At 39.1% G+C, this 12,555-nt stretch overlaps 2 protein-coding genes across 2 annotated transcripts; one reads left to right on the top strand and one right to left on the bottom strand.

Annotated features, from left to right (window-relative positions):
* The first annotated feature begins 2,603 nt into the window (after positions 1–2,603).
* LOC115622206 lies at positions 2,604–5,449 on the top strand. The gene is made up of 3 exons (XM_030516102.1): positions 2,604–3,430; positions 3,490–4,146; positions 4,353–5,449. The coding sequence occupies exons 1-3, from the start codon at positions 2,615–2,617 to the stop codon at positions 5,175–5,177; spliced, it is 2,298 nt and encodes a 765-aa protein (XP_030371962.1). The 5' UTR covers positions 2,604–2,614; the 3' UTR covers positions 5,178–5,449.
* Positions 5,450–7,649: 2,200 nt separating this feature from the next.
* LOC115622207 (adult enhancer factor 1) lies at positions 7,650–12,244 on the bottom strand. Its single transcript, XM_030516103.1, is given in 3 exon segments — positions 7,650–9,144; positions 9,739–10,799; positions 11,975–12,244. Coding segments are annotated over 2 exon segments (1,470 nt in total). The 5' UTR covers positions 10,526–10,799; positions 11,975–12,244; the 3' UTR covers positions 7,650–8,461.
* Positions 12,245–12,555: the final 311 nt, after the last annotated feature.

Genomic DNA, 12,555 nt, shown 5'->3' with positions numbered 1-12,555 from the left:
GACACTTTGCCAATTGCCAGGAGTAACTTTGTGTAGGTGCGAGCACTTGCCTTGAACGGTCTCTCGATCTCTGTGGCTCCGCGGTTGCGTGGCTGCGTTCGGTGGCAGTAAATTGTCCAGCCATGCGTGCGGTGTGTGAATTTATGAGCTCGTTTGTTTGTCAAACACTCGTTGCCTAACTTGAGTTTTCGCACATTGTTACACACCGTGTTGGCAATGGCTAAGAACATTTGGACAGTTGGCTGACAGACTTGGTGTGGGTTAAGTGTATCAAATGTTGAGCTCTGCACGCAATGACGGGAGCTACGAACTCGGATATTTGCAATGCACAGACGTTAACATGCATTAGTGGATTTTTAATAAACGGAATGACTCAAGAGGAAATTAAATTAATAACTTAACCCTAGATGATCTAGAATAAAAGCCACTTTCAATTATTATTAAAGTACCAGTACGCTCTAAGCCCATACAAAGCACTTTAGCACCCATCTTAACCTTCGTGTTTCTCGTACGAGGCACCTAACTGAAGCCATATTAGCCCCCAATAGCTGATTTAAAAAGGTCGAGACAGAAACTTACTATATATTAGAGGCAGCGCCTACATTTATAATGCCGTTCTGAAGCAAGGGCTCCGTGTAGTACAGTAGTAAAGATAAGAAAGTGGGATATTAAAAGAACTTGAATTGTAGTTATTGTTTAGCTTTAGTGGCGCTGTTACCGCCAATGCTCCCAATGCTCCCAATGCTTCTTCGATTTCGAATATTATCTATCTCAATTAATCATCAATGCACACATACTCGTATGCCAAAAGCTACGCCTGCCATTTGAAATAGACACCCACAGAATATGCAAATCAAATAAAAAGAACGAACGCATAATCGATTTTAATGTTCAATAACTTAATTAAGCAAAGATTGAGGTCAAATTTACATGCAAATTGCATTTTAAAGTCGGCAACAAACAAGGGCAGGGGCGCAAAGAAAAAAAAAAAAAAGAAAAAAGTATAGTATGCAAACAAATTTAAGAAAATTGCAGCAATTATATTTAATTTCAAACAGTCAACGCCACAGCTGACAGATATACTACATACATATGTACACACATACAAATACGAATATAGAGTGCATGCCTTTATAGAGCCATAGAGGGGAGCAGAGTCAGTTAATTACAGCACAATTACAGTTAACGTGTTGCTCATTTATAACTGTTAATTTGGCTTGGGGTTAACAGAGACCGAGAACATGTAATTGCTATTTATTAAATGCCGATAAAAGCCAAGTTAATTGACATTTACGGCAATTCATTACGTTTGTTAAAGCGTAACGCCTTAGATTAATGTTCAGCAGGTGCGGAGGCGGAGTCAACATTATGGTTTGTTCTCTTTACCTTTCGATTTCGTTCGCACAGGCATATAGCTTTGGAGCAAAAAAAAGAAGAAATACCACAATCAAAGCGCAGCTAATTGCCTGCACTAGTTTCTCGAAATCCGTTTTCGTTCACATGCCTACCTGCAAGTCAACGTTTTTGCCTGTTTGCCAAAAATTTGCATATGAGCTCAACGAAGGCGCCACAGTTCTCAGCATCAACGTCCAAGTGGACTTTGGGCGCATGTTGTTAGCGGCAATTACTGAAATGTACATGCACTGGAGGCTGGTATAAATCAGCTTAATTGCTATATTTAAATTCTAATTTTGGACTTGGCCCAGGAGCATGTGCTTGTGTAAGTCTTCGTACAGTAGAGTACATATGTGGCGTGCATATATATGAGCGGCAATTGCCATGGATATGTATCGTTTTTGTCTAACCAATTTATGCAAGATTTCATAGATTTGGGCAACTGACAAGTTGCGTGGGTTTGCTATTTATGGAAATATGTGGAATTTAATTTTCTCTTCAAGTGCATTTTTTTTAAATTGCAACTTATGTATATTTATTTTTTATATGATGAACCTCTCTATGCATTTATTTAATTTACGAATTATTAGCAATTTATAAATAAATCAATATACTTATAAGCTCTAATAAATGTAATTGTTATTATTGCATTAAGTAATACACTAATATTTAGCTCGAGCTAACTGCAAAGTACAAAGCAGGGGTTAAATTTTATATTATGTGTATTAAATTTATCTATAATGTTGTAATTCTAAGCTTTTTATCATATAACAATATAAACACATATCTACTTAATTGTTTCATATTTTTATTGCAATAAATATTACTAACACATTTTAGTTTGTGAATTTTTTAACAATCGGGAATCCTAAACTAATGTCATTTCCTTCATAATATGTATAATATAGGTAACTTTTTTATTGTTGACTTTCATGTATTTTATTGTATTTGATTTGAACTCAACTACATCTGTTAAGATCAGTTATTTTTGTTGTAACTTTTCTTAACCCAGAATGTATTCATCATATCAGTTTTCTTTAATATGTAACGTAAAAGTATTACATTCCACATAAGAAAGGCGCGCAATTCAATTTTCCACATCGCATGAAAATTGTTATCGGTATGGTGCTGCCAGAGCTGCAAAAAGTTTCGGACTGGCAAGGCTTTGGAAAGAGTGGAGGAAAATAGCGGGTAAATTGCGCTGCAATTATTTAGCAATATGAATCCAATAGTTAAAGTCAAGCGCGACCCAAACATCATCAAATGTTCCACGACGTCGGATAAATCTGAAAATTTAAATGCAACCGATTCCAAAACCTTGAACGAAGACATTGAAATGGAGACGGAGTCACCAGACGCTACAATCTCCGCCTCAGAAGGAAAAAGAAGCGTTTCCGAATTTTTAGCGGAGGAAGAGAATGTCGAAAATGAGATAGCGACCGTCAACCCGATGGACTTACCAGTGGTGGAAGGCGAGGACGAAATTGTTCTGAATTCTTCAATGGAGGTGGAGATTAATTTTAAGAGAACAAGCAGCCCGGAAACCGCAGGTGCTGGTTCTTGTTTGGGCGAAGACAAAGAGCCGGAAAAAGTGGTAGACAGCGATGATGTCAGTACCATATTAAGATTACCATCTCGTAAAGGCAGCAGCAGCAATCTCAGCAGTAGCAGCCGAGGCAGCAGCACTTCCAGTTCCTCTAGTCGCCAAACTAGACGACGTCGGCCGCCTGTGAATCAATCAAAGATGACTTTGAAATGGAATCTACGGGCGATGATCTCGAACTTGTACATGAACGTAGAGAGCCGTCTGCCAAATCCATATGTGTCGAAATGCTTGTGGGATACTAGTTACTGTGTTAGCAATCATCGACGCGCTGTGTTACCAAATGCACCTTCTTTCAGTACAGCCCAGAATCTAAGCACGACGCTAAAAGAACATCTCTACGAAACATATCTGGATTTGCTACAGCGTTTAATTTTGCAGGGAACTTTCCCGGACGAAAACTTGTTCGATACATTGATTGAATTGGCAATGGTATGAGTTTCATTACAGCTAAATATAATGATCAAGTTATTACGTTTTGTGCTTTGAAGGTACTTGTTGCAAAGGAACTAGAGCTGGAGGAGGTGAAAGTTATATATCGGAATCTTAAGGATATATTTTTTCTACTAGTCGACGCATTCCCACCATGCTGGACGGCCCTAAGGCCCTATTATCTAAATTTTTTAGGAATCAACACAAATGGAGAGATACGTTCGAAACAAACAAAACCCAAATTGGACTTCTATTTGGATTTACTAAAACAGACAATAATCAAGTGTACAGATAAGGAATTAAGCGAGCTCACGCCTTACTCGGAAAAAATGGAATTCAATTTCTCGGAAGATGAAGACGCTGACATATCGCAGGAAACGCTTTTCGCTCGTCATGTAGATGACTACGAATGGAATGGCACTCTATCTCTGGATGTTTTCGACACAATGTCCCCAGCTGTGCGATTGGCAAGACTTTTCGATGTCCTTTATAAGTTGTATGTAGTGCTCGAAAGAGACTTTATAATGTGGCTGGATCACAACAAACTTCGTCAGGCGGAAGCGGAAATATTTAATGAGGATACATGCCCATTTTCAATAATTGTGTTTGGTTTTACTTCCACAACTCGGTTAACCCCGATTGTGCGCCAATTGATGACATTGTATGGTCATGCGGCATCCAGATTTCTGAATGATTTACGATTGGGCATCTTAGAGGTAAATATAAAATGTTTCAGAATAATATAGTTAACAAATTTAACGGACTGAATCATCAGAAAATTGCATTCAGATTATGCACAAGCTCCGCTATTTTTGTAATATAACAACTGAAACTAATCCAAATTATATATGCGTAAATCTAAACCATTTTAAATTATAAGTATTTAAAAATATAATAATTTTCATTCATGTAATACTTCCAGAAATTCATCTCATTGCTAATGGAATTAAGCAATACAGCCGAGCTAGAATATGTAAACAGTTCCGTTCGCTATCCCAATTTGGGCCCGCAAACTCGTCTGCTAATTGCTGAATTTTTCAAAATATTCAAAGCGGAAAATCCCTCACGTATAAGTACTTACATACACATCATACCACAGCTGGGACAACCGTATGTCCGATTTGAGTTTACCAATCTATTCCTGGAACTTTTCTACTTCTCCAAGAAACTAAAATTTTGCCCAGAGAAACTATGCGAGGAGATTAAGACAAAGCAGTGGCAAAAATACATGCCACGTAAAGAAATCGGTCAGGACAACGAGGAGCTGCTAGCACGTGAGGACTATTTGCGCCTATGTCTGAATGGACTACGCGATTATTGCAATTGGATGAATCTGGAGGGCTTTTGGAAATGCCTAAAACACCGACAGCAAGTAGAGCCCCTGCAGGTCCAATGCGCCAGTCCATTGGCTACACCCGTGGGCGTGGTTAGCGGGGATGTTGGCAAGATTTTCATGTTGGACGAAATGGAAAAAGAAGCACACACCTGGCCGAAACGTATCAACGCCAATGTCATTCTTGCAAAACCCCGCGTAAATCTGCCAATGGCAAAAGTTGATGTAATCGAGATGTGCAAAATCTATGCAGACGATATGCGTTATCTGAGATATTTGCGACGTCTGCTGGTCAGTGCTCAGAATTTCTACAAGGACCTAGATTTGAGGGAATGGATGAAATTTTTGGATTTTCTGGGTGATGATGAGCCCAACACAACCGAAACCACTGAAGAGCCAAAGTTAGAAACATAATCTGTATATCATTTGTTAAACAACTTAGATATAAGTGTATCGTATTAATGTAGCTATTAAGTCATCATTTCATCTTATAAGACATTCCCTCCATTTGAATACTTTTTGAATTCTCATTTGTTGCTTTTTCTGCAAATATATATTTATGCTTGTAACTAAATACACAAGTACGTACACATTTACATATAAATACATCTACTATGCATATATATACCATTACAATTATTATGTATATGTATATATTTTGTATGTTTGTGTGTATAATTATACAATATTATCGCGTTTTCTTTTTAAGCTTGTCGCTTTGTCTCGGTTTCTGTTATATTTATATTACTACATATGTATCTCCTCGGATTAATCTGCAGTGGTTTTTTGTGTTTGTCTTTCGTTCATTTCATGGTCTAAATTCTTTGCAATTTTACACTTAAATTTTACACACAATTTTTAAATTAGGCGCTTAAATGCTAATCTCACTACAACTTCTTTTTGCGGCTTCTCTCGCTGTTTGCTTTTAAAAATATTTATATCAGCGATGAATTGTATGCACAAAATAAGGGATCGCGACTAGATCTAATGGACATGCCAGACAGAGCTTCGCTAAAGCTTCATGGACTTGCAGAGATGAAAAATTCCCCCATTAATCGTAAGAGTTTATTTTCCAGCTGCGTCATCCTAAAAATCAAACCAGGTTGGAAAGGACGAATCTGATGTTTCATGTGACTCATTAAAAGTCGACCCAACCATGTACACGGTCCATTTGCTCTACTCCTTAAGTGGGGCGTGCCCTGCTACCTTTCGCGTGTATTCAATGTAATTAATTTTTGGACAACAGCTTTTCGTTTTCATCAAACAATTGAATAATAGTATACACTATTTAAAATTTCAAATACAATATTCGCTGGGAATAGAATCGGGAAAATGTCAGGCAATAGGTTTGATATACGTTTTAAACAATCCAAACACAATCGTCTGATAAAGGAATATTGGGGTTTGATATATGGCTGGCTTGAATTCTGTCCTTTCTTAGCCTGTTCTATAAGGGTATACAAAAAACAATTGAGGTACGCTACAAAATGCCTATTATTTATTATATTTTATCTCGTCAAATTTATCTATATGTTGCAGCCCTTTAAAATTCAGTGTGTGCCTCTGATCTGTCCTATGTTTAAAAACACCCTGTATTTGCATATCAAAATTACGGCCAAAGTACAAATGAAAAGTTTTTTACAAAATGTTCGTTTTTAAGCGGTATTTAGAATATTTGTTTGCTGCGCTTTTATATTATACATTTAGACGCTATATCGTTTTCTTTGTTGTTTACTCGTTAACACTACACATTTATCAACATTTATTTATTATTATTTATGTATGTATATGTATGTGCTATTTATTTTAAGTGATTCGTTTACACTTCTCCACCTTTTTCGCCCGTCTATTTCCTTGTTTTTTAATGTTTTTCGTATACATATTGAGTTTGCGTTCTCAGATTTTTGTATTACTCTTATTTCTTGTTTTTACAAAAATTGTTGCGTTTTGAAAATGATTAGGAACTTTGTAAAAGAAGATGGCAATATTTGCACACAAAATTTGAAATGTTTTTAAAGAGTTGCAAAATTAAAAACTATAAATAATATGTCAGTCAACGATAGAGGACAAATATAAAATAAAATCTTACACCAACAAAAGACACACACGCACACAAATAAAATACGCATAAATTATATTTTTAGAAAATATTTTTCTTTTCTTTAAATGTTTACAGTAACTTTCTCTGCTTGATACTTACAAAATTGGGGGTTGACTTTGTACAGAACATTGTTATAATTGCATAATTATCGTTTTTCATACTTCATTAACTAAATATTATAACGAAGTGTTTGTTGTTGTTTTTAAACTGTTCAAATTATGCCAAGTTGTAGTAAATTGAAAAATAAAACTATTATGACTAAGTTTAAAATTAAGAAAACGTTTTACGGCTACAAAGTAGCGCGGATATATTTTAAAAACTATGGCTTCTAGACTATAATTATGTTGCTTTGTTTCCGCTTATATTATTAGAATTTCTTGCTTTAGTTTATATAATATTTATACGTTTATGAAGTGCATCATAGAGTACCTTAGGGCAATTAAATTAAATAATTAAACTATCATTAAAAACAAATTGAATTTGTGTGCCCCACAATGGGTATGCGGATATAAAATTAGACGCACAGCTGAGCCTAAAATTTAAGCATGATGACAATGATAAGCAGCTTATCAGCTGTAAAAACTATATTTAAACTGACTGCATATCCCAAAAGTTTGTTTGTGTGTGAGTGCACAAAATGGCGGCATTTACAGTAATGTTTAATTTCATCGTTAAGTTGCACAAGGTTAGCAGTAGATTCATTTACTTGCTGTCCACTCTTTGACTTCAGAAGTCAAAAAATGTTTGTGCTCACCAGTTTCTCGAATATCTTTACCTTTGCTGCGTTTCTCTACAAAATGTACAAGTTTTATTTGCTTAACGTTAAATGCTAAGAAGCTTTATGTGTGTGTATATAAACAATTTTAGAAAAGGACATGAACATTTTTTTGTAAAAAATTTTAAAAAACAATTCTCTTAAAACGCAATGACTTTTTGCTTAATATGGTTGTAGTAGTAGGTAATGGGGGGATGGGAGTTGCTGTCTGTGTCTCTAGGTTGTAGTACAATAAGCATATAGCTAGTATATGGAGTAGTTTAATTTCTGCTTGCTTTCTGCTATTCATGGCTCTGGGTCTTTCTATTGCGTAGTGAGTAAGTAGTGTGTGTCGGTCTGTCTGTGTTTGTGTTGCTATCAACTTTTTTTTTATCGTCTGCTATGTATGCTGGACTTAATTCAGTTTGGTTTTCTGCTCCGACTTCCTTTCTGCTTTCTTTTGTTCGGGCTTTAACCGCTAGGTGGTATTTGGTGCCAATTAGCAGCTATTTCTGAAGCGTTTTGCTATACATTCTTTCAATGTTTCGACTTTTCTGTTTGTCACATTTAAACCTTAATAAGTATAACAACAACAATGTTCGCTACAATTAAACAACTAACAACAACGTAAGCGTACACACCAACAACAACAACACCATCATAATCATAAATCATCGTTATTATCAACAATTATAATCGTTGCTGCTGCTGCCACACTTCTCACTTGCTTCTTGCTACCTGCTTTTTGCCGAGGGGCGCTGGCTTTTGTGCACGCTTTTCATTGCGCACTTCCTCATCCTCATCATCCTCCTTGAGCATATACTCGAGGAGTAGCTCATCGACTCATCCTTCGCGACTGGTCGCAAACTCGCCATTTGGCGACGCCTCCACTTTGATAACGCCCAACTGCTGTAGCTCCTCGCGTGTAGCCGTGTGCGCTGTCAAATTTGTGGCAGCAGCAGCGACAGCCGCACCATTCGCCTCCGGATGCTGTATGCGTCCAACAACAACCCCACCCATGGTCACGAAATTACCATCGGCGGTGACAGCGCCCAAGTGCATGGCATTGGAGAGATCGCCCAGCGTGGCCACATTGAAGTGATGGTGCATGCCTGCAGCGGCGGCAGCTGCGGCACTCACAGCGACTGAACTCTGAGTGGGGGACGTTCTAGAGACGCTGGTAATGATGCTATTGCCGTGCTGCTGCTGTTGATGATGCTGTTGTTGGTGCTGTTGTTGTTGCTGTTGTTGCTGCTGCTGCTGCTGTTGGTGCTGCTGCTGATGCTGCGACACTGTCGTAGAGGCTGGTAGCGTTGTTATAGTTAAGCCGCGTTGGTGTTCGATGTGCTGCTGTTGCTGATGATGATGTGCCAACGCCATGCGTCCTAGTCACCCTTCCTCCTCCTCCGTTTTGATCTTAACAGGAACGTAGACCTTGTCCATGACGTGGATCTTTATGTGATTATTTAGCGTACTGCTCTGCCGGAATTGTTTCTTGCATATGACGCACTCAAAGGGCTTTTCACCTGCAATAAATTGTAAGAAAATGCAAGTTGTGTTAGGTTCTTTAGACAGATTTTCAGACGTGCTCCAAATTCCAATTACACTTTCAATCAATACCCATATTTACAAAAAGGAAATTGGGGAAAAATAGAAAGCTATGTGGCAAATCTAAAAAGTTTACGCTTAATTACTGTGGCAGCTTAATGTTATAAAGTCGTTAACTACATTTCTCACTGTATTTATTTATATTCGAGCAATCATTTCTCAGCTGCATCCACTAGTATCTAAACCTAAGCCAACTGGTTTCTGATTAGGACTATGGGGAAATTCCTTCTCTTTGTGGCGTGTAACAAGCTTCCCAGACTTTACTAGAAATCGATATAAAACAACGAATGTATGTTTTGAAAATGCTCAAACGATATATTGTGAATTAGCTCGTGTAACTTTTGGAACTAAGGCGTTCATATATTCAAACGAACGAATAATTAAGTTTAGATATTTCCAGTTTTAGAAATAGACCCTTTCGTGTTGAACTAAAAATCCCATTTGATTTCAATTAGTCGAAAGTGTTATTGGAATTCGGAACACCCCTGTTATGGCCTGGAGCTGCCACTCACCCGTATGTATCTTGACGTGATTGGCTAACGTGCTCAGCTGACGGAAATGCTTGGGACAATAGTTGCAATTATAGGGTTTCTCACCAGTATGGATCTTCAAATGATTCGTCAGCGTTGACGATTGACGGAAAGTCTTATCACAAACGTTGCATTTGTAGGGCTTCTCGCCAGTGTGAATCTTCACGTGATTTGTCAGTGTGCTCAGCTGTCGAAAGCGTCGATCGCACACGGTACAGTGAAAGGGTTTCTCCGGTTCCCGGCCGCCAGTGCCGTTGCTACCACCACTGCCGCCGCTTCCATTCTCGCCGCTATGCCCATTCGCCACATAATGGGACTCGCCCATTGTAGGACTGTGTGTTGCGGCGGCTACCAAATGTCCCAATGTATGCTGTGGTGGTTGTAGTTGTTCCGCAGCGGCTGCTTGGGCTGCAGCAGCCTGTGCAGCGGCCATGGCAGCCGTTTGTGCGGCTCTGTGCGCCTCAGGTGAGACCCCGAGGTGCATATTGAAGGATAAACCAATTTCCGTGGGTGCTGATGACGTTGGAACGGAACCTGGTGGCTGTTGTTGCTGCTGAGGATTGTGTTGCTGTTGTTGTTGCTGTTGTTGTTGCTGCTGTTGTTGCTGCTGCTGTTGCTGGTGTTGTGCGTGGCTGGCTTGTGTTACCGTTTCATTGTTATTGTTGTTTGCATTTGTTGTTTGAGGCTGTGCGGCAACAATGACAATATCGCAATTGCTCATCGCCGCGGCGGCCTGATGTGCATGCGGCAGAGTCTTGATGTGCATCATAGGCTGCACAGCTACAGGTTAGTACACAAGACGAAAACCAGGCTAAATTAAACGGCGGGTAGGACTACTCTCTAAGGGCTCCAAGGGCAGATGCTTTTATCAATAGCAATCCAATAACAAAAACACTGAACTGAAATTTAGGCGCGAACGTTAGGGCTGCTCAAAGTTGCCACGACATGATGCTGAACTCAGTCGCTTTCCTGTTGCTGTGGCTCTTGTTATTGTTTTTGGTGTGTTTGTAGTTCGCTGCTGCTCTGCTGTTTCGGTTTAATGCCTGCGGAAGAAAGACAGCAAAAGGTGAGAAAGTCAGTAGGTGAGTGATAAGCGGCAAATTAAATGCTTATGCTCTCAATGGCTGGCGGCATCTTCACATGCACAGTTGGCCAACAGGGCAATGATTTGTATGCAAAAATATGTGAGGAATTCCCAAAAGGTAACTGCGAAATTTTGGCGCAGCACGCCAGCAGAGGGCCACAAAAAACAAACGCTTGAAATTATAAATCTAAATTATTCAATAGCTGACACAAATCGCGCGGTCGGCCGCAATGGCGCGCAACCAACAACACGTTTTTTTTCTTTATTTTTTTAAATTTTATTCGAGAGCGGGCGCGCGCCTAGCCAATGTAAAAGTTCTGCGTTTTTAACAAACATTTTAGCATAAATTATAAAAAGGCGATTATGAATTTTTCAAAAAATTGTCGCGACCCAATGTAATTTGAATTTGGTTTTTACGTGCGACGACAGGTTCCACGTTCCAAAGCCCCCACTCACACACACGCATGCATATATGTACATGTATATACATAATCAAACACTTACACATATGCACATGTTTTGGGGCAAACTGACAGCGTGTTACTTTCTCGCGAGTTACATGTGTTTTTCATCAAAATGTAATGTAATGTTGGCTGCCTTTGGCGCTAAAGTTTTTCCCCTGTCCAGGTTTTGCACCTGATTTCAGTCACAACAACCCTATGGGGCGAAGGGCGCGTTCCGTAACTAGCTCAGAGTTGTTTTGTTCGAGGAGCCTAGCGCGTGAAACTTTTCTTTCGAAACCCACTTCTCAAAGCAGTTTTTCCACATTGCTTCGATCTTGTCGCGTTTGCGTTCGCGCTTCTCACCTTGTCGCTACCTCGCCGCACGCTGCGCCCGACACCTTATCCACAAACCACACAACCACTTTCAGTTTGGCCCGTCGTCTCTTCGTCAACGTTGTCGTCGTTTTCACACACACATACAAACACAGATATGCCCGCGTACAGGCACGCATACTTGGGCAGACACCACACACACGCATGGGAAGAGCAAAACTCTTTTTTTTTTTTAGGTTAGGGCACATAATTTTCACTGTTTTTCACATGTTAAATACACTTTCGGTAATGTATTTTCCGTATGCAAAACATTTAGGCCTCTACACTTTCCCCCCTTGACAACCCACACTCGACCTACCTTTCCATTTTGTGCCTGGCATCAATTTTTTACTGATTTCCCCCCTTTTTACATCATTCTATGCGGTCGACGTTGTAGGGCCACCAAAGTGCCCAATGCACTTGTTTCGCAATCTTTTGGTTAAAACTGGGCTTTAGACCATTATTTGCCGTGGTAAATTCATTTATAAAAACAAAATTGAAGGAATTGTACAAAATTGTACACAGCCGCCATTCACAGTTTTCCAACGCAATAGAGCTGGGAAGCAATCGATTGCACCTGTACACCATAGTTGTCGCCAGACCTTCTGGTATCGATAACAGTAATTGCCGTAATTCCAGACTGCTGTTCATCATTTACCTATACAACATTACCGAAAATTAATTAATTATACAATGCACCATGTAAGTTTTTACAAATGTGGCAGAAACAAATTAAGAAACAAAAAAAAATTGAAATTGTTGCCATTTGCAAAACTGGTGAAAAGCGCAGTTATCACTAGCGCATAAAATACCAAGTTCACTACTAAATAATTATCGAAATGGGCCGCACTGAAAGCGACATTAAGAAAAAGTGGCAACGCCTGCTGCCAAATTAGATAT

Source organism: Scaptodrosophila lebanonensis, unplaced genomic scaffold (assembly GCF_003285725.1).
Source record: "Scaptodrosophila lebanonensis strain 11010-0011.00,11010-0021.00 unplaced genomic scaffold, SlebRS2 tig00000043-arrow-pilon, whole genome shotgun sequence".
Classification (NCBI taxonomy): domain Eukaryota; kingdom Metazoa; phylum Arthropoda; class Insecta; order Diptera; family Drosophilidae; genus Scaptodrosophila; species Scaptodrosophila lebanonensis.
The sequence above is the reverse complement of the archived record's forward strand: the minus strand, read 5'-3'. Positions and strand labels throughout refer to the sequence as shown.

Coding starts and splice junctions, on each gene's coding strand:
- LOC115622206 (XM_030516102.1), top strand. CDS start 2,615: ATGAATCCAATAGTTAAAGTCAAGCGCGACCCAAACATCATCAAATGT. Junction 3,431..3,489: donor CATTGATTGAATTGGCAATG/GTATGAGTTTCA, acceptor TGTGCTTTGAAG/GTACTTGTTGCAAAGGAACT. Junction 4,147..4,352: donor TACGATTGGGCATCTTAGAG/GTAAATATAAAA, acceptor TAATACTTCCAG/AAATTCATCTCATTGCTAAT.